The sequence below is a fragment of the Acomys minous genome, assembly GCF_964271855.1.
Source record: "Acomys minous genome assembly, chromosome: 17".
NCBI lineage: Eukaryota > Metazoa > Chordata > Mammalia > Rodentia > Muridae > Acomys > Acomys minous.
In genome coordinates, this window is record NC_140500.1 from 20,952,697 (window position 1) to 20,973,647 (window position 20,951).

The 20,951-nt window shown below is 51.0% G+C and overlaps 1 protein-coding gene across 1 annotated transcript in view; it reads right to left on the bottom strand.

Annotated features, from left to right (window-relative positions):
• Positions 1 to 20,951, bottom strand: part of VWF (von Willebrand factor) — a 137,727-nt gene that overhangs the window by 75,379 nt on the left and 41,397 nt on the right. Inside the window, exons 10-16 of the mRNA XM_084765429.1 lie at positions 20,739 to 20,785; positions 13,260 to 13,396; positions 12,491 to 12,629; positions 10,750 to 10,850; positions 5,714 to 5,909; positions 4,896 to 5,111; positions 2,227 to 2,467 (exon numbers count right to left, since the gene is read on the bottom strand). Coding sequence (XP_084621555.1) covers positions 2,227 to 2,467; positions 4,896 to 5,111; positions 5,714 to 5,909; positions 10,750 to 10,850; positions 12,491 to 12,629; positions 13,260 to 13,396; positions 20,739 to 20,785 — 1,077 coding nt within the window. The remainder of the gene's footprint in view (positions 1 to 2,226; positions 2,468 to 4,895; positions 5,112 to 5,713; positions 5,910 to 10,749; positions 10,851 to 12,490; positions 12,630 to 13,259; positions 13,397 to 20,738; positions 20,786 to 20,951) is intronic.

Genomic DNA, 20,951 nt, shown 5'->3' on the forward strand with positions numbered 1-20,951 from the left:
AACGTGCGGAATGTCACCTAATGGAATCAAATGGCAAATTTCATGGGTTTTTTTCTTTAATTTTCCCATTTTCATTAGCCTGTATGTAGGCATGTTCTGCATGTACGTGGACACACTTGTGTGGCTGCGTGTGAACGTGTGAGTGCATGTGCGGAAGCCCGAGGTTGAAGCCGGGGATCATCCTCGGTTGCTCTCCTTACTCACTGTGGCAGCATTTCTAAGCCCAGAGCTCTTCCACATGGCTGGTCTGTCTCGCTAACGTGATCTGGAGAGGCCCTGACTCCCACCTCTGAGCTGCAATGGTAGGTCATGCCTCCTCAGAATGTACGTGGATTCTGGGAGACCCCAGCCCCAGTCCTTAGACTTGCACCTCAATTGCTGAACGATCCCTCCACCCCCCAAGTCCATCATTTTACATCTTTCTTAGAAAAAAAAAAAGAAAATTCTTTAAAAGGTCACTGACAGAGGAGAGAAACGAGCCCCACTTTCCCAACAGTGTTGTTTTAAGGTCCCAGAGGGAAGCACTTGAAAAGCATTGCCAAGCAATCCTTTGGTGGGGCTGAGGCCAAAAGATCCAGCCAACAGCGGGTGTTGTGACCATCTGCCTTCTGTGCCCCTGGGAGCCTACATCCACAGAATCAAGCAATCGTGGATGGAAGATATTTTTTTTTTTATTGTGTCGCGCTAAACTTGGCATCCCTTGTTCCCTGTCTAAGCAGAGCCTGGGACAAGAATTCACGGACCTTGTCATTGTAGGTGCTGAGCGCCATCTAGAGACGGCTTAAGTACTTAGGTCTGTAGGCCTTAGCGCAGGTGCTATGCTACCTCAGGTGAAGAATTCAGCATCCATGGTTTTGGTACCTGAGGATGCCTAAGCCAATGCTCTATGGCCACAAAGTGACTACTATTCCTCCTTCCACTTCTGTGACATTGTACCTCCTGGTCCGGCCCTTCCCATCCTTGCTCTGTCTTCTAGAATCCTTTGCTCCTCCCTCCGACTGGTCTCCACACTCTGGGCTCAGTCCTCTTCTGCTCTCTGGTCTGTGCTTCCCAGTGACTTTCACCACCCTCAGGGCTACGGGGGTTCTCAAACTCCAGGCCCCAAAGTTAAGCCTTTGGGTTCATCGATTCCTCCAGATGTCTTCTTGGTGACTGGGTCAGGAAGATCAGTGTCTCCTCTGTACTTCTGGGGAGCCCTCTTGCCACCTTCCATCAGCATCCTCACAGCAGTCAGGTTCAGAGTACCGAGCACCTGCAGGGCCGCCTCCTGCCTCCAGCATCTGCTGGTCCAGTCTCATCCCCAGAGGCTCTAGCTTTGGTCCCCTGCTATCCATCCCCTATGATGGCTTGGTCCAGGGCCTAATGGTCTTCATGTCAGCATTGTCAACATTTTCCCACATCCTCCAGAACCCACTTCCTGAAGCTATACTGTCTCTCCTTTGTTTCCTGTTTAAAACCCTTCCAAGGACCCCATGCCTCCTGCAGAAGAATCAGTCCTCTTGTGTAGTTTACCAGTCTGTGACCCTGATCCCACCCTGAGGGCAGGAAAAGTGAGGTGAATCTAACAGGTGCATCGTCTGTGCCTGGGAGTGGGTGTGTTATAAGGAGAAAGAGCAGCTAAAAAGCAAAGCCACTTCATGTACTGTATGCGTCTCATATATTCTTTCAGACCCTCTCCAGATGCAGATGCCCAAGCCTGGACCTTTCATTCTGCCTCCAGAACCAGAGCCCAAAAGAAACTTCTTACTCTATAAAAGATCCAGTCTCTGGCATTTGGTTAAAGCGACTCAAAGTGCGCTAACCGGCAAAGCACCAATGAGGCGAAGCGGCTAGGCCGTAATATTCTCCTTCAAGTGCCTGTGTACGCTGCAAAGAACCTGAGAGCAGGGGACAGAGGACACCTCCATTTATCCATCTGAGAAAAGGGGAAGTGAGACCTGGCACACAGGAGTGGGCAGTAAAGCTCAATAATTCCCACTGTTGCCACGGAGATGGCATTGCTGATGTAGTATAGACACTTGAAGACCTGAGGGGACTCTCAGCTCTGCTTCTGCCTTGGCATGCAAGTCTGGACAGGCTATTTCCTTTGAGGCCTCAGTTTACCCACCCTTGAAATAAAGGTTTTGAAGAACCATTTGCCTGTTTAGTTTTTGCCACCAAGGTAGCCGTCACTGTGCTCCCAGGCACTCGGGCTCGCAGCCTGCCCGCGTGCCTGGCTGCACTTACCACATGGTGTGATGGTCCGAGAAGATGTCTGCGGGCTGGAAGAGCTCACCGTCATAGTAACAGGGGCACTGGGCCTTGGGCACACAGTCCCCTCTCTCATCCTGGTACAGCCCTGGGGGGCAGAAGCAACCCTCAAAACAGACATCGGTGCATTCTTCATCCGGGTGGGAGAGAGAGCGGCAGGTCAGGTTGCAGGAATTCCCACACTGTTGGTACACCTGGCCCCGTGGGCAGTCCAGAGCTGGAGACAGGAGAGGGAGGAAGGCATCACACTTTGCAGCTATGAGCACTGCTATATCCATATGGTCACAAGCATCCCTTCCTACTCTGAGCAAAAGTATATCTCCGGGCATGAAAATGTACATGGAAACCACGGGTGCACACACTTTCTCTCCTTACCACAATGGACCAGTCCTTCCTTGCCTGGGAATCCTCCAAGTCTAGAACACTCAAGTCCTGGTGAGTTTAAGAATCTAGAAGAACTGGGAGTGATGGGCGGGTGCATCTCCATGGTGATAAGGACAACAAGGGCTACCATCTCTGCGCCCCTGGTGCTCACTTTGCTCCTCACTGAGCTAACTCCCTGTGCTCTTACACTTGAGCTAAGCAGCTTAAGGATCTGGCTTCTCCGGGATCGGAAGTGAGATCTGAGCCCAACTCTCTACCTCCCTAAAGCTTGTGTTCTTACTCATCCCACTTCAAGAGGGGAACAGTCCCTTTCAGGACATGCCAGTCATAAGCAGGGACACTTGTACCTATGCCCAGTAAAGTGGGCATCCCCTATCTCCTCACAGGCCTCACAACCTCAACACACACCCTGGGGCTTCCACATAGAAATGAGAAATACTGCACAGCTACACAGAACAAAATGCCAAGGCAGCTAGAGTATGGGCACTGTATCCTAGGTCCCCGGGTTCAAATCCCTGCTCCACCACTAGCTAGCGTGGAATCCTGGACACCATCCTCAGTGGAATGTGACAACAGTATCTTCTGGGTCCTTGTGGAGGCCAGATGAGCCTACACGTCACAGATGCTCACTGCGATTGTCATTGTGGCCCTGGAGGAGGGGAGTGGCAGCCCAACTCAGCAGGCTCACTGACGGGAGATGAGACGTGTTCCAGAGAAACAGCTCAGACTTAGGGAACCTAACCCTCCACTCTCCTTAGGCTCGGAGAAAGAAACCACGGCCATCGGTCACAGAGCTCACAGAGACAGCACCCTCTTGTTTTCCGGCCCCTCCTCCCTGCCGACCAGCTCCTGCGGCTGTAGCAGAAAGGCTCGAGAGAGTCCGGGGCTTCTTAACTGAATCACTCCTGTTACTACAGGGCCAGCTGGCCCATTGCCCACGTTCTCTTCTGTGGAGATAAAGAACAACTGCTCCCTAAGAGATGAAAGAATGTTCTGGAAGGCTCTTGACCTTCAGGGAGAATGTTCAGCGTTAGCACAGCCTTCTGATACCATCGCACGGCACACAGCTAGTGCAGAATTCCTAGTGCAGAATACAAAAGCATACTCATAGCCAGAGCCAGCGCACCACTGACTAGTTAGGTTCCCAGACACTAGGAAGGAAACAGATGTTCAGAGCCATTGAGTGACGGGCTCAGGGTAACAGAGCTGCTAAACCCCAGGTAAACTTCCAGAAAAGCCTGGGCTCTATCCTTTGGGGCTGCTGGCATGGCCTCCATCCAGGGACTGGAGGGAAGGGAAGGGCACAGGGTGTACGCTTCGTCGCATCTCTCATCATCTGTCTCTCTTTGTAAGACACTGCTTAGACTCCAAGCACAAGCTCGTGAGATACCAATGCTGACACACGTACATCTCTTCCGGTGCATAATGTTATTTTCCCCCACCACTTCTCCCAACTACTGTTTCAGCCGTTGCAGTCTCCAAACCCACCCACCTCACCCTAAAAGTCCGAGTCCCTCCTACCTTACCCTTCTGGACTGCCTGCCTCACAAAAACACCTTTACAAAACTTCCCCCAGAGAATCCTCCTCAGCTGTCCCTGCCCTTCATCCCTTCACTCAGTGTGATTGGTGTGCGCCTCTGAGGAAGCTCTCAAGAGGAAGCTATTCTGTCTCCCAATTGCTAGAGTCTGGCCTCTAACCAAATGTCCCAAGAGGGAAAACAACAAAGCAGTCTAACTGCCCAGAGGACCACAGTGCAGGAGCAGAGACCAGCTCTGATGGCAGGAATCTACCACAGCAGAGGAAAGATGCAAAGTCAACTAGACCAATGGCATTATTCAACGCTGCATAACTTTATACAATGCCAAAGACGTGGGCCAGGTCCCACTGACTTGTCTTGCCTGAAATTACAAAAGGATTCCTGCATTCCAAACTCGCTCCACTACTTGCACATACAAGAAATGAACACTAGGTGGCAGCAGTTACATGCAAGAGCCGCTAGGCCCAGCCTCACGCCAAAGTTCCAAGGTTCTATATGGGATTCCAACTTTTATACCCACCCCATCACTAGCCAGGAGCAGAAGGCAAGAGAAATGGCTGCAAATGAACTGTCGGCACAGGTTTGTCACTGGGGACTGTTACCAAGTGAAATAATCCAAAGAAAGCACCTTCGAAAAGGACAGATGGACCCAGAACCGCAAGGTGCGGAGAAAGAGTTGGGGTTGGCTGTCTAAAGAAGGTTACGTGGTGATGGGGCTCTCACCACAGAAGTCTGGCTCCCGCCACCCGATGTGCACGCCTTTTCGGGCACACGTGGCAGCATAGTTGGCCACTGCGCTACACAGGCAATCCCGGCCGTCAGAACAGGAGCAAACGTCATAGCGGCAGTTCTGCAGGTAGGGCAGAGGGCTGACTGCCCGGTGGCAGGCCTCGAACTTGGAGGACGTCAGGATCGCGCAAGCCTCCTCTGCAAACCTGGCTGTTGGGGAGAGAGAAGAGTCAGTGTGGGATAAGACAGGGGCCTGCCAAGGCCGCTGGGCCAAGCCGCACCCCGAGGCCCTATCCAGGAGCAGAACCCAACTCCAGTTTCTGTCAATGGTTGCTGCCAAAGCAAGTCTATTGACTTTGGCTTCTGGAGCCAGTTTACCGTCCTGTGTTTGACCCAGTTACAGGTAAAAATGTGTTTCCCAAAACCACACTGACAGGGGACAATGGTCAGAGCGGCAGAAGCTAATGAGAACAGAAGACTCCTGTTAGCACTGTATCTGCAGAAGACCAGGGCAGTGCATCAATCGCATAATAATCAAACTCAGAGCTCCCACACCCACTGCTGCTCTAGACTGGGCCCTTTCCAGGCCAGACACAACACAACACAATAATCTCTTCTTTCTCAGGATCTCATCCACGGAGGATGTTCAATAAACACATTTTGAAAAGGAACTGAGCCAAGTATAGACATCAGACGCCAATGATCCAAATGAAAGCTGGATCAATTGCTCTATCTCTGCCTCCTCCAGAGAATTCCGCCCCAGGGAATGCCTGGAACGTGGGAGACACGCCAGGGTTCTGCGGCTCACTTACTCAAGCGTGGGTTCAGGCTGCAGGGGTCGCTGTGCTGGCTATGCAGGTCCGGGCAGTCCCCTTGAAGCTTCCAGGTGTTTCCGAAGTCCACCACTAGGGGCTCCACCAGGCCCGCGGGCGTGAGGAAATCATCTCCTTTGTTGCCGTTGTAATTCCCACATAAACCACAGGTCTTCCCAGAATAGACTGGGGACAGCTGCAGGAAGAAGCCAGGCCTTGGAGCAGCTGTCCCCCAGTGCAGCGGCGGTTTCACTTAGCTAGTAAGGTGGTTTTAATCAAAATCCTTTTCCAAGATGAAAAATAAAGATCTGGGCTGCAAACAGGCGGAAAACTGCAAACACTATAGTGCATGGTACCAGCTCTGTCCTTGCTCTTCTGTCATTGGTCAGAGAAGAATCAGCCAGAGGGAGTCTAAGAATAATTTAGTCACTTTAATAGACTCAGTGGAAGCCCAGAAAGAAAGAAAAAAAAAATGACCTGCCCTAAGGTCCCAGAGAGGGCAGCAAGGCTAGGAAGGTAATGCAGGTTGAATCCCCCCAAATCCATGTGCTCCCCCAGATCCACACCTCTCAGTGGACACCGGCTAAGCAACTGTGAGATGGAAAGTGAACTGTTCATTGAACAGGTGTTGATCACAGATGGGCAAGGCAGGCTGAGCTGGGTGCCCACCAAGCCCCTGGGAGCTCATGTCAGGGGCCCAGAAGCAAACCTTTCTTCTGATCTCCTGCTGAGGTCACCGGGAAGGAGACAAGACTCCCTAGTCCAGCCCCAACGCTCAGTCTCTCATCAGACCTCAGGGTTGAGCCAGAAGCCTGAGCCCAAAATATACACACAGGGCCACGCAGTAAAGTGGAAGCAGCTTCCCCAGGACAGCCGGGGCACTGCTGGATTCCACGGTGCAGATCTGAAGAGGTAATAGGAGCCAAGACTCCAACTCCAGCACTGTGAGTAATCAATGAAACCAGGTGACCCCTGGCCCTGACGTTCCAAAGCCTCATGGGTTAGGCCTGGACCCCTGGAGTCATCCTTGGGCGCCCCTTCCAGCTCCCAGATGTGGGTTAACAAGGCGCACATAGAAGGTTCCGGACCCACAGACATGTACGCAAGTAAGAAAGGTGGGCTGTTGGAGGTTGGTCTGATGTGTTTTGATGTTAATTTACTGCCTGCTGTCTTTTAATGTACCCCAAATACTGCTATGTAACCCTGCCTAAAAGCTTACTCCTGTTTGACCAATAAAAAGCCTATATATACACCTGGGCAGGCAAATGGGATAGGGGTAGCTAAGGATCCCAGGCTTTTGAAGACAGAGAGAACTTGGGAAAAGAAGAGAGAAAGGATGGAGAAAGAAGAAAGGAGAAAATCACCACGGGATAGAAATAGAGCCACATGGCCCAGAAGAGGAATGCTGAAGATCCTCCTGGAAGGAGACGGGAACATTAGCAAGTGTTCTGGGATTATGGGTGGGAGGCAGCACAAACAGAAATCATTAGAAGCAGATGGAATGGGACAGAGGCTGGAAGTTATTGGAGGACTGCCCCAGGTAAAGGCTTGTTTTAATTAAATGCATCAGGTGTCTGTGTTTTCGTTGGTTGTTAGCGGATTAGAAAACACTGCTGTCATTACTGTAGCCTAATAGGAAATATATTTATTAGGTCACATTAACTTCAACAGTGGGCAGAGTGGCATTGTTTGACCAATGCCAAGTGTCACATACATTAGGCCCTGAGGTCTTCCCTGGCTCCCTTGCTTAGCCCTAAAGCTCACCCCAATCCACCCCCGGCCCTTTCTGCCCTTCCCCTGAGCTGTTGCTCTCCCCAGAACTTATTCTAACCTATGAAATAATAGCCTTGTTTGCTTTATTATCCCTCTCTCTAATTAGAATTCAAGCTAAACAAGGCAAGCACTCTGGCTACTCGGTTTCACGGCTATTACCCTCCTCAGCTACAACAGAATGGTGTCTGTCTTCTGCTGGGGCTGCTGTAACAAAATACCATAAACTGGTAGGCTTATAAACAAGAGAAACCGTATCATCTGAAGGCCAGGAAAGCCAGGAACTCAAGGCCTAACACCAGCAGATGCAGCGGCTGGCAGGGGCCCTGCAGATGCTGGCTTCTTAGTGTGTGGTTCCTGGCAGAAGGAGCTGGCTGGCTGCCCCCCCCCCCCCAAAGCTGTTTTAGAAAGTCATTAATCACATTCCTAAGGGCTGTACCCTTAGTGAATTCATCCTGCCCAGAGGCCCAGCCTCCTAACACCATCCCCTCGGGGCTTAGGATTGTAACATAGAATGTTTACTGGGACTCCCTAATATTTGCTGAATTGAATGAATAGGTTGGATGAATTTTTTTAAAAAAATGAATTACCCCACCAACAGTTTTTTCTCCTGACGCCAGATGAAACACGGTACAGACTACCAAGGCCACCTGAACAAAGCAGCAACAAGCGACACACCTTCATCCTGCCTCTCCCATTTCTCAGGATTTCTCTCCTTCCATTCTTAGACACATCGGCTGCACTCAGACTCCCCCAGAATCCCCCCTGGCCACTCCCACTTGCTTTCCATCACTACCATCCCTCACTCTGAACATTTTCCCCCCTTTCTGTCACCTTGGCCTGTCTCAGGGGACAGCAGAGTCAGGGGTTGGAAGAGAGAGAGGGTGTTACCCAGGGACACTGACCACGGACGCAAACCCTACGGTATCTGAGCTCAGGATACTTTCAAGAGACACTATTTGAAACAGGCCTCTGCTCTGAGGCAGTTCTGGCATGGTGGGGACTGAGGCAGGTCCTCTTCCACAGGACTCTGCTGAGGGTCAACTTGGCCTGGGTGGTCAGCTGAGCTGATTGGCCATATGCCCACTGCCTGGGGTCAAGGTATGCACAGCACACGCAAGTGGAAAGAGGGTAAGGACCCCTAAGCACCTTGCAACCCAGGTCTGCCTGCCTCCAGCCAGCTCCTCCTCAAGCCCTAGGGGTCATTTCAAATGGCCCCCCCCCATGCCTTCCTGCTCCTCACAAATGCACCTTTCTATAGCAAAACCAACAGGAGGGTCTTCCCATGAGCCATGAGGTCACCTGACCTTGTCCCACATCTTAGTCGTATTTTCTTCTCTACTTCCTAGCTAAACTAATCAAGCCCCACCCCAGAGAGAACCCTAGAGCCCTTCAGAGAGACAAAGAACAGAGCCACCTGAGGTAAAGGTGGGCAGCTGCCCAGGGTAGTTGGTGCTAAGGTACAAGTCACACAGAGTCAACACACCCACCCTGCACCATGGTGGATGCTGGGAAGGTAGAATGCCCCCCCCAGAAGGGCTCCCTGGAGGCCTGGTGAGCAGAAGGCCAGTTAGACCCAGACCCAGAAGCCCAAAGTCTGTAACTGGCAGACGCTGACGCAACCCCTGCCCCTTGAGTTGCCTCGGCTCTAGCAGAGGCCTGTCTTTTTAGTTCTAACTAGAAATGGGCCAATAAGAGGCTTTCCCGGGCTCTTCCTGGTCCCTGCCCTATGCTTGCAGATATTTTTCAAAAGAAAAATGGAGTTCGCTTGCATCTCTCTTGGAAACCTTAAATGGGAGGATGAAGATGGAAATGGAGGGACAGCATCTCATAGCAGCTTGCAGCACCCACCATGGAGTTACACCAAAGGACTCTGGGGAGCAGGGACCCCAGAGTGTAGGACAGGCTCCCCCAGGCATCCTAGAGATGACCAAGGATGCTGTTTCTCAGGTGTAGTCTTAAGACCCATGAGGGTCTTTCAAGGCCCTTTCCAGGTGTCTTCGAGATTGAATATTTTCATAGTTAACGTGATGTTGTTCTTGTCTTTCCCCTCTTATTGTCTTAAAAGTACACAGTGGAATTTTCCAGAGGCTCTGTGATGTGCAATATTGTAGCCGATTGATTGCAGAAGTAGTTATTACGAGAACCCAGCTGTCTTCTGTTAAATGAATCATTGAAGAGATTTGCAGCCATGTGCAGCCACGGCATCCCTCTTACTGCCTGCTGTTGTCTCCTGTTCCCTGGACTAACTTATTTTTCCTAAAGCAAGTGCTTACAAATGTCTACTAGGTAACAATGTTTAGTATCATAAGTGAGTCAATGTGTGTTTTATGCCTCTGGTTTAACGTTTTTTTGGTGTTTGCGACTTCGCTTTCCTGTTTGTACCAGATCTCGCTATGCAGCTCGTTGTAGCCCAGGCTGGCCTCCAGCCCCCTTCTCATGCTCCTCGGTCCTCGGATTTGTCACCATTAACCTGACAAGGATCAGTAGATATACTCTCACTAAAAATCTCAGGGACCATCCTCAGTCATTGTTAAAAATCTAACAGCATCCTGAGACCAGGCAGTGAGGACCGTGGTCTGACAGATGGACCAGATGGACCAGCCAGAGAACCAGCCCTCATTGTGTTGTGACTGGGTGGGTACTGCTAATGGCTCTCGATGTCTCCTGTTGTCTCTCTTATGAAAGAGCACTACTGACAGCAATTCCTGGTCTGCTCGCCTGACAGAGACTTTGCAAGACCAGCAAATCCGCAAGCCCAGTGAAGTGTCCAATCTGACTAGAGGATCCATCCAGAAGACATGGCCCAGTGGCTCAGTAAGGAACCTGGAGGATCCTCCCATGGCCTTCTCCAGATGCCATGTGGCCAGGATACTGGATCTGAGATGGGTACCCCAAATTGACACTTCCATTGCTCCCCCCAGTGAATGTCACAGAGCACCCCTTGATCCAAGGCCTTGCTGCAGCCGGGACACTGGCCAGCAACTCTGCCTCGATACTGGTCCAACAGTGGACTGACATCCATTCTGGAGATCAACACAGTACCCAAGCCCCAGAGGGAGAACCCCAGGACCAACAGGGAGGAGCAACCAGAAAACAGACATCGGCTTCTCACACACAGAGAGGCCTGTTCCCTGCTCTGGGGGTGTAAAGTGTGAGGAGAAAGAAATTCTTCCCTCCCCACACAAAACCACTTTGCTTGGAGCACAAGGGGTACTTTGTGAGGGCCAGGCTCCAAGGAGGCTGTAGCTTGGAAAGGGACCTACCTTAACCAGTAGTCGCCCACGGCCATCCCAGTCCATCTGCAGGTCCTCCCCGTAGCTGAGGTGTACAGAAGCCATCACAGTGTGCTGGATGCGGAAGTCACCTAGAAACCAGAAGGACAGGGTGTAGGTTCAGATAGGGAGGTGACAGGGGGTGACAGGTGTGTTGTGGATTTGTGATGTCTCAAAGTATTGTGGCAATGACAAGCAATGAGTGAAAGGCAGGTAGGTGTCCATGAGGTTAGGGCGGGGGGGGGGGTAGGGGGGGTAGGGGAGCTCTCTGGAGAAATGGGTGGATAGAGGCAAATTCTCGTCTCCTGTAATTCCCCTTGTGGGCATAAGAGGGCAGCAGAAGCTCCAGCACCCTAACTTCAGACCAGAGCATGGAGCTGCGGGAATACTCCACCAACTAGAGTCACCTGGGAGAAGGGACCCTCAATTGAGAGGATGCTTCAATTGCCCTGTAGGCATGTCTGTGACATTCTCTTGATTGTTGATTAATGGGGAAGGGACAGTGCTACCCCTGGGCAGGTGGCCCTGGGAGGTATAAGAAAAGTAACTGAACGTGAGCCTGGGGAGCAAACCACTAAGCTGCCTTCCTTCCGCATCAGTTCCTGCCTCAACTTCCCTCAATGATGAACTATGGGGTGGAAGTGTCCAGTGAAATAAACCTTTTCCTTCCAAGTAAAATTTGATTAGTTTTTTTTTTTCATCACAGCAACTGAGAGTGCCTATAACAACCACTAAGCCTAGTGCTTGAGCCTGGTGCTCGAGCCTGGTGCTGGAGCCTGGTGCTTGAGCATGCTTGGGCCCCTGTTGTCTTCCAGGCTGGATTACGTCCACTGAGCTCAATGATGCTGTATGCAAAGCTCAGCTCAGTGTAGCAACGTCTGCTGCTGTAGACATGCAGAGATGTGAGAAAAGCTTATGCCTTGTCCTGGACAAATACCCCAGCTCCCTGGGAGCCACACTCAGCATAAACACACATGAATACACAGTGTGCTCACTCGCCAAGTCCGTCCACTGTGTGCCAGGCTAGGGTCATGGGGCTACAGGAGAGCCAGGAGTCACCAGGAAGACAGCTGAGAGCTGATTGGAAGGTAAAGTTTGGGAGCTGTTCGATACAAAGTTACTTTCTATGACCTAGGTATAAACCTGGGATAAGAAGGTTTTCCTTGGCTGGGCATGGTGGCGCATGCCTTTAATCCAAGCACTCAGGAGGCAGAGGCAGGAGGATCACTGTGAGTTTGAGGCCAGCTTGGTCTACAAAGTGAGTCTAGGACAGCCAAGGCTACACAGAGAAACCCTGTCTCAAAAAGAAGGAGGAAGAGGAGGAGGAGGAGGAGGAGGAAGGAGGAGGAGGAGGAGGAGGAGGAGGAGGAGGAGGAGGAGGAGGAGGAGAAGAAGAAGAAGAAGAAGAAGAAGAAGAAGAAGAAGAAGAAGAAGAAGAAGAAGAAGAAGAAGAAGAAGAAGAAGAAGAAGGTTTTTCTCTTAAGGTACTTGCGCCAAAAAAAGCATCCTTTGAGCTGACCTTCATCAGTCACCCCTGACCTCTCAGGTGGGTCAATCTCTGCTTCCAGAAGCCTTCTTTGCTTGCAGAGATGTAGTACCCAGGATACCTCCCCACCCTCCCCCAGCCAAATCTTCATCAGGTTCCCAGGGGAAAAAAAAGTGGGTACCCCCAGTGGGCAGGGACATGTGTCGAAAAGATGAAACAGTATGAAGGACGTGGGCCTGAGCTCACCTTGCAGGAAGGGGATCTGAACGTCCTGCCCGTCAATGGCCACTCCTCCTCCGTGTTTCAGCTTCACAAGGCTGTTGTGCAAGGCAGACAGCCGCACACTGACGGAGCGGGTGCAGACAGCGTCAGGGTCATCGGCACACTGACAAGTGGAAATGCGGCAGAGTGACCTCACCACAACCCCTAACCAGCCCAGGACCTCAACTCACGAGCTCATGGGCCTCGCTGAACAGCAGCATATACTTCCATTCTCACAGATACCATGAGTAGGAAGTGCCCAGCGTTGTGCAAGAAGGTCCTAAACCCCAGCCTTACCCATATCCTTGCGTGGGATTTTACAATGAACCCTAAGCCATCTGTTCTTCCTATTCCTTCAGCCTATTAACCTAAGACAGTCAGGGCCTTCCCCCAGGTTAGGAGCCTATAATTGTCACCATCCTTGCTTCATTACAGGAGAGTACACACCTGTGCTAGGGCACTCATAAAGGAGGGGACCTGACTGCTGCCCCCCACCCCAATCAGACCTCAGCTTCCAAGAGTAGAGGTTTAGGGAGCCACAGACTAAGTCTGAGTCAGTAACCCTCCTGAAAAGTAACAAGGCAGCCATCTCCCAGAGGCTAAGATGGCAAAGCTTGGCTGGGTTTGCATGAAGCCATTGAAGCCTGGAGGGAGGGCTCCCTCCCACGCACAGACCGGGGCTTAAGCCTCCAGGATACCTCCTTCTCACCATGAGGCTCTGCAGCCTCCTAACAGGTTGTCTGGCCAAGCTTACCTGCATGGTCTCTATGACAACGGAGAAAGAGTCGTCTTGGCAGTCCCGGGCCAGTAGGTACTGACAGATCCCGCTGAAGGTGAAGTACTTGTTGTCAAAACTCTTGAAGTGGGACTGGCCTGTGACAAGACACTCCCCTGGAAGGACCCAGAAGAAGAGGTGAGGGGAGAGGCTCTAAGTTGGCAAAGTGGGGTACACATAAAAACAAGGTACCCCCCCCCAGGGTCCCCCAGGTGCCCTTTTCTCCCATGACAATCAAAACTGAGTGCTGACAAGGGACTCCAAGTCAGCTAGTTTCCACTCCCAAACCACAAGATGTCAGCACTGGTCAAAGGCCAACGCCCCCTTTTATAAACTGGGCAACTGAGGAAGATGACTACAAAATTTAATCTAGTCTGAGGCAGATTAAGGGCCCGGATCTGCACTCCCGGTTCTGAGCTCCTGACCCTCACTTCTTGCGCAAAGTCTGCTCCATGGACCCCAAATTTTCCTGCTCAGGGCCAGGATGGCTGCAAATGGCAGCCTAAGAGCCTGGTAGAGCTCTGCTCAGAGGGATGGACAGGGGGGCCATCCTAGAAGCGCAACTCTCACTGAACTGGCATGTGGTGGCGGCTGGGGACAGCCTCACCCCAGGACAGCTGTGAAGGAGATGAGCAAAAGAAGAGAGGCTGCCTCAGTGTCAATCAAAGACTTTATCCCTGCCCTAACCCTAGTCAACAGGGAAACCTGTACAAGGCTGGGGGCGTGGAGGGGGTAAGGGAGGACGCGTGAGCTATCTATACATGGCATGGCCAGGCAGCAGTGCTAACCTTCACATGGTCAGCTCCCAACCCAAGCTGATACACATCTACAGATGGAGACTCTACATGCCTACCCCACCCCACCCCATCCACCCATCCCCCACACACAACCATGACTTTGCCACTCCATTTTCCAAGGGCTCGGTTCTGACCCTTATGTCCTAGAGGATGTCCACGCAGAAGAGGCCTTGCCAGTGTTTCTACCCAGCCTGGGAAAACTCTCTCCTTAAAGCCCACAAAGGACCCCGTGGCTAAAACAGGACGTGCTCTCTTGCCAGTCTCTATCTGAGTGTTTGGGCCACACCTTCTCCCATCTCCACCAATACTCTGTAAAAATCGTGTCCCCTGAAAGAAGGGCCTCTTGTCACCCACTTCCCCTGACTCCACGCAGCCACGGCCACGCTCTCCTTAGCACACAGCCCACCCCTGGAAGCGTCCCTGGCAAAGTGCCACAGCTCCACCTGGGCCCATACCCGGGGCTGATGCTGGGTCCTGACATAGCCTGGAGGTCCTGAAAGGACACAGGGTGATTCCTGCTGCCCACATGACAAGGCCAGGAAACAGGGGAGGGACCCCACTGTCTACCACCTCGTTGGCATCCTCAATAACAGGTGGTGCTGGGCCAAATGTACAGCTTTGAATCCAGATGCGGCTCTTCCTTGGGAACATCTGAAGGTTGAGTAAGGGCAAACAGCCCCAGGGGACTAACAAGTATCTGTCTGATCCTCAGGGTGACTGCTCCCTTCCAGGATGGTAAATAAATAAATAAATAAATAAATAAATAAATAAATAAATCCAGCCTGATGAACTTGAAAGAAACAGGGAGGAGCCAGCTCATGCTCATCACATCTCCCCCTACACCGCATCCTGCAAAAGGGCAAGCGTGGAATAAGTGCTAGTAGAAAGCTGAGCGGCCACATGATGGGGTCAAGGGTCACCCCAAGCCATTGTGAATGTCCTGGAATCCATCGATGTCACAGGAAGGCCTTTCTAAATGGGTATTTTTGTCTAAAGTCACCATGGTTGAATAAACAGAGCAAAGGAGTCGTTTATGTCAAATGCCTTGACCTGGCTGTGGTGAAATGGGTGGGATTCTTCCCCCACCCATCTCCGCTGTCTCAAGAACACTCTTATCTGAGTGTGAGGTTGGACTTCCACTCTCCCTGACAATGCCCAGGGAAAGAAGGGGTCAACGAGAAAGCATCGCAACTATTTGAAAGCAAAATGTTCAGGCTTAGAATCTAATCCTCTGATCTGGCTTCCTGCTCTGCCCCTGCTGATTTCTGTCTCCGCAATCAGAAGTCAAAATATGATACGTGCCTTATCTCCTTGGTACAACCGAGGGACCAAACCTCAAACACAGGAAACCTGGGGAAATAGACGGGTGAGCTGCCGGGTAGTAGCTGGCAGAGAAAACTAGATAGAGCATCCAACCAAACAATGGGCCACTGGCCAGACTCATGCTCTTCCGGCCCAGAGCAGGAGAGATGGGTTATTTGTTCAGGGGCAGGCAGCGAAGGGCAGCCACCAGACACAAGACGAGCGAATGAATAAAAAGAAAGAGATTCTTAAAAGAGCATGCAAAGTAGAGGCATCTAAGGTTAAAACAAGGCCACTTTTGAGGAAAGATCCCCTCCTCGTGTAGAAGAACGAAGAAGGTGAGGAGAGGAAGGGAAAAGGAGAATTAAAGAGAGAGGAGGAAAGAGGAAAGGAGAAAAAGAGGAGGAAGAAGAGGAGATGAAGGAAGCGCATGAGAAAGAGGAGCAGCTCCCTCATCTAAATAACATTTCTTTTTTTCCTATAAACAAACGCTCTTGTGTGCAGCAGGTAGCCCTGGATAGGATGTCCTGTTTTGTTACTTCCATTCACCTTCCTACAGCCCTCCCTGCAGAGATGTCAGCTCACAGGCTCTAACAAGGTGAAATAGACTCCCTATAGACACCAGGCTCCTGCATGCTGGCCTTTAACTCAGTGATGTAACCCTGACCAAATATGCGTGATGACCCCTGGGAGCCACCTCCTGGCTCCAGATGGGCTTTGTCATTCCCAGCGTACAGATGAGGAAAGAGGAACACAGAGAAGTCAAATGGGCCCAGCCTTCCACAGTGGCCAAAGAGCACTTTGAACAGATCATTATAGGCTGCCCCATGGGTGGGGTCACTGTTTATCTTAAGCCTAACTGGATTCTGAGCCAAGCTTCTCGAACCCTGGTCGGAGGGTCACCTGCCAAGGGGCTTGAGGACAACACAGAGCCTAGGTGGAAGAAAGCCTTGCTATGAACCATGATGCACTGTCCTATGCCTGGCCTGATGGAGCACCGATATGCATCCAGAGCCCCTAGCAAGGATGTGGACAGGCCACCGGACACTCCCAGACCTTAGGGGGTCAGAGTCCCCAGTAAGTCCAACCACTTCAAAGCACACTCTCCCACAGGAGAAGTTTCTTGGTGCCTCTTAGCTAGGGACATGGGGTGTACCATTCTTCCTGAAGGATTCAGAGCAGGCTGGCTTTGCATCTCAGGGTAAAACCACAGGGCTAATTTATAATCCATCAAATTATCCCGAACAGGGGCTACGGTGTCACTCCATTGGCAGAGCACTTGTCTCACATGTACACTTCTCTGGTACCATTCCAGTACCACAGAAATAAGTAGATAGATTAGATAGATAGATAGATAGATAGATAGATAGATAGATAGATAGATAGATAGACAGACAGACAGACAGACAGACAGACAGACAGACAGACAGACGGACGGACGGGATGAGAATGAGAGTGAACAAAACAAGTGAGGGTTACTCGGAGACCTCCCCTTCCTCCCTCAGGACCACCTATCCCACCTCTTGCCTCCTCTCACCTCATCTTGCCTCACGCATGCTCCATCCAGTCTGCCCAGGGTCTCAGGCCCTCTCTGACCTTGCTGAAGCATGACCTTGCTTAAACACCAGGGCGGTTCTGTGTTCTGGAAAGATGGTGCTGGCCTACACTGATGGAGACTTGCCATGAGCTTTGTATGTTTCACAGCAGCCGTGGAGATGAAGCTGTGGTTATGAACCCTGTGTAGTAGCTAGGGGTTTTTGTGAATTTGATATAGTCATTTGGGAAGAGGGACACTCCATTGAGACAGTGCTATCATCAGACTGGCCTGTAGACAAGTCTGTGGGACATTTTTCTTTCTTTCCTTTTCTTGGTTTTTGTTTGTTTTTCTTTTTGTTGTTGTTGTTGGTGGTGGTGGTTGGTTGGTTGGTTGGTTGGTTGGTTGTTGGCTGGTTTGGTTTAGTTTTAGTTTTTTGTGGGGTGTTTGTTTGTTTGTTTTGTTTTTGTTTTTTCTTTTAAGTTTTTCGAGACAGGGTTTCTCTGTATAGCCCTAGCTGTCCTGGAATCACTCTGTAGACCAGGCTGGTCTTGAACTCAGAGATCCACCTGCCTCAGCCTCCCAAGTGCTGGGCTTAAATGTGTGCGCCACCCACTGCCCAGCTAGTGGGACAATTTCTTGATTAATGACTAATATGGGAGGGCCCAGTTTACTGTGGCTGGTGCCACACCTGAGGGGGTAGTCGTGGGTTGTATTGAGAAAGCAGGCTGAGCAAGTCACGGCAAACAGGCCAATTAGGAATGTTCTACCATGCTCACTGCTTCCGTTCCTGCCCTGACTTCCCATGACGATGGTCTGTTACGTGGAAGTCTAAGCTAAATAAACCCTTTCTTCCCCAAGTTGTTTTTGGTCAGGGTGTTTTTCATGGCAACAGAAACGCAAACTGGGACACCATGATTCACGGATAAGGAAACCCTGCTGGAAAGCTAGTAAGAGGCCATTTAAAGCAAACTACCTACACCAAAGCCTGAGCGCCCTCCCCTATCCATGGCCATGTTTACTCTGGACACAAATGAAGAGGCCTCTACTCAGCCCTCCCTCGTTTGAGAACCTACCTCCCACGGAGTACAGAACCAGGGCTTTCTGCCTTATGAAGGTGCTTAAGTGATTGCACATGTGCCCTTGAAGAGGACGGTAGGGCAGTAGGGCTCTCTCTCGCTCTCTCTCGCTCGCTCTCGCGCTCTCTCTCTCTCTCTCTCTCTCTCTCTCTCTCTCTCTCTCTCTCTCTCTCTCTCTCTCTCTCTCTCTTACTGATTATTGGCTTCAGATATGATACATATCCCCACAATGGGTCTTCATCACCAGGGGCCACCCAACCTTAAACCTCATGCTCCAGAATCTTGAACGCAGCCAAAATAAGCCGCTACTTCACAAGCAAACCGTGTCAGGCGTTTTGTTATAGTAGCACAGAGCTGACCGATGCCCCACAGTTTCATCTGAGGATACCCAAAGATAAACAGGAAGCAGGTAGTTTCTAGAAAGGCATCCAGCCCCTCTCCCTCAGCAGATTGACACAGTCCTAAGCCCTTTCTTTCCTCCCTCTTCTCCTTCTCAGCTCCCGCACTCAGCACACTTTCCTCTAGGCAGCCTTCAAAGGGATTTGTGGTGCAGGAATTAACGAGTGACACATTTTGATCTTTGTTCCAGAATTAAAGCCCAGTCTGCTAAGACGCATAATCCCAGGATCTTCATGGGACCCCCCACCCCACCCCACCCCCGCTCTGCTCTTTTCTTTACTTGGAGAACTAGGCATTTCCCCTTCCAGAATCTTCGCACCAGTTCTTCCCCTCAATAGCTCTTCCTCATTATCTGAGAGATAAGACCTCTGTCTGGCAAGAGGATTGTGGCAGCCATGGGTGGAGAGGGACAGAATGGGGAGGGGGAAGGGGGAGCAGGGAGGGAGCAGGCTTTTGAGAATGAGACAGGATTTCAGTATCTTTGTCAGCAAAGCCTGGGAGTAGCCCGTGGACCACAGTCGGAGCTGGCTACTTGCCCTTCAGGCATCAAGAGGCTGTCTTGACTCCTCAGCAAAGCTCTTAGAGATTGTGAGCTGAAGACCATGGAGGTTGTATTGTCCAGACAAGACTTCCATGGATGCAGTGTAGACTGTAGTGGTAGCCAGGTGAAGGGGGGGACTGAAGGATGATGGGTAGAAGGCCCTCTCTGAGGTCCCTGGCTTCAGGACTCCTTCAGTGGGGAGTCAGTCTGAAGAAAACACAGCGAACTAAACTCTTAATTCTGTCCACTGTGGCTCATAGGCCTTGTGCAGTGGGTGCTTCTGCTTAGCGGCTTTAAGGTCCAGACTCCTACATGGGATGTGGTTATGCTCAGAGTACAGACCGCGTTTTCAAGAGCAATTCCTTTCTGCTTTCTTCTACATTTACCCAAAAGATGCCAAGACTAGTTGGCCATACTCGGGCTAACGTATTGAGTGTCACTTTCATCAGGTTCCTGGTGTGACGTATGTGAGATGAGATCCCACATGACCCTGCCTCCCACACAAATCCAGGTGTCCAAGCCACTTCCGGCCTACCTGAGTCTAGGACCAGCAAGGGAAGGAAGGACAGGTAGCCAATCCCAGCAGGCTGTGAGTTTGAGTCCTGGCCCCGCCTCTTAGCAGCTGTGTGACTTTCAGAAAACTCCTTAACAGGTCTCTGTCTGTTTGCTCTTTTGCTAAGTCTCACAAGTTGTAACAATGAGGTAACACGAAAAGCTCTTAGCACATGCCCCTCATAACAAAAACATTACATGAGTGGGCACGAAGGGAAAAGTCTGGAGTCAGTGAAGGGCAAGGCGGAGGGAGCTTTGAATGGTCAAAGTTTGCCGCAAGCAGAGCCAAGGCTAAGCAGGAAAAATCAGAGGGCAAAGACTACAGTGCGGGTCCAGATAGGTAGCCAGGAAATGGGCCCTTTGTTCCTGTAGTTCTCTTAGCATTTGGACCATCAAGCATTCCAGAAAATTCCAATGAAGCTCATGAAGAAGCACTCAAAGGCTGATTTTGCCTAAAATAGTTGACTTTTCATTTGGGCCAATGAGGAGGTAGGTAAGAGCAGGAAAAACAGCCAGCGGGCACCGATCTTGGCCTTCCAGGCGACTGTCTCCTTTACCTCAGCTGAAGGTACAGAGCTTAGTCATCGCTAACCTTCCCTCTTGAGGCACCTTGATTCCCAGAATAACGAAACCTCCCTGGACAGAGCCCCTGGCTGCTGAGGGCAATTATGTGTGAGGGTGAGGCTACACCTGGGGCAGAATCGAGCAGCAGGCCGAAACTGGATTGACAGTGGTAAGGACTTCTTGGGAAGGCTTGGCGTCACTCTTTTGTTTGTTCCTCTTTCGCAGTGCAGCCTCTTTGTCTAAATCTCCACCCTCTGCCTTTCACTACGGCTCCATTTAACTAGTGTACTAGGGCTAGTTTTGCCCTAAAACCTCAGATTACTCTCTCTCTTCAAGCCAAAAGAGTTGTCGGAACCTTCTTCCTCTTGATCTTTTCCAAAGAATTTCTCTTCTCTTTGCTTTAGTCAGCCCTGCCCAAACAGATCTCCCAGCTCAGCATCTTAATCCCCAGAGCAAACAGGCAGGGTACGACCTACTCCCACGTTAACTGCTGTAGGGGAGCAAGCGTGGCTCACAGGGAGCAGATAGCAAAGCCAGAGCTGAGGTCAGGAGGCCTTGCAAAGGGCTCACTCTTTGTCTGTTGTGCTGTGGGCTCCCTGTCCAGTGGTGGCAGAATGTGGGGGAAGGGGAGGAGAGGGGCATGCCTCTCCACAGCAAAGGGGGAGGGGAAAAAAGGTACACAAAGCCTACCTGGGCACTCTTCATTGCTGCAGATCCACAGGCTGTTTCTGCAGATGCTGTAGGACAGACGAGGCTCAGGTTATTGGTTCTGCCAGGAAGGCACCTACTTAAATTAACATTCATCACATACCGCACGCCCTCACCTTGGGGTGACCTGCAACTGTAAACTTCTTCTCATTGCTACTTCGTAACTGTAAGTCTGCTACTGTTATGACTCGTAAT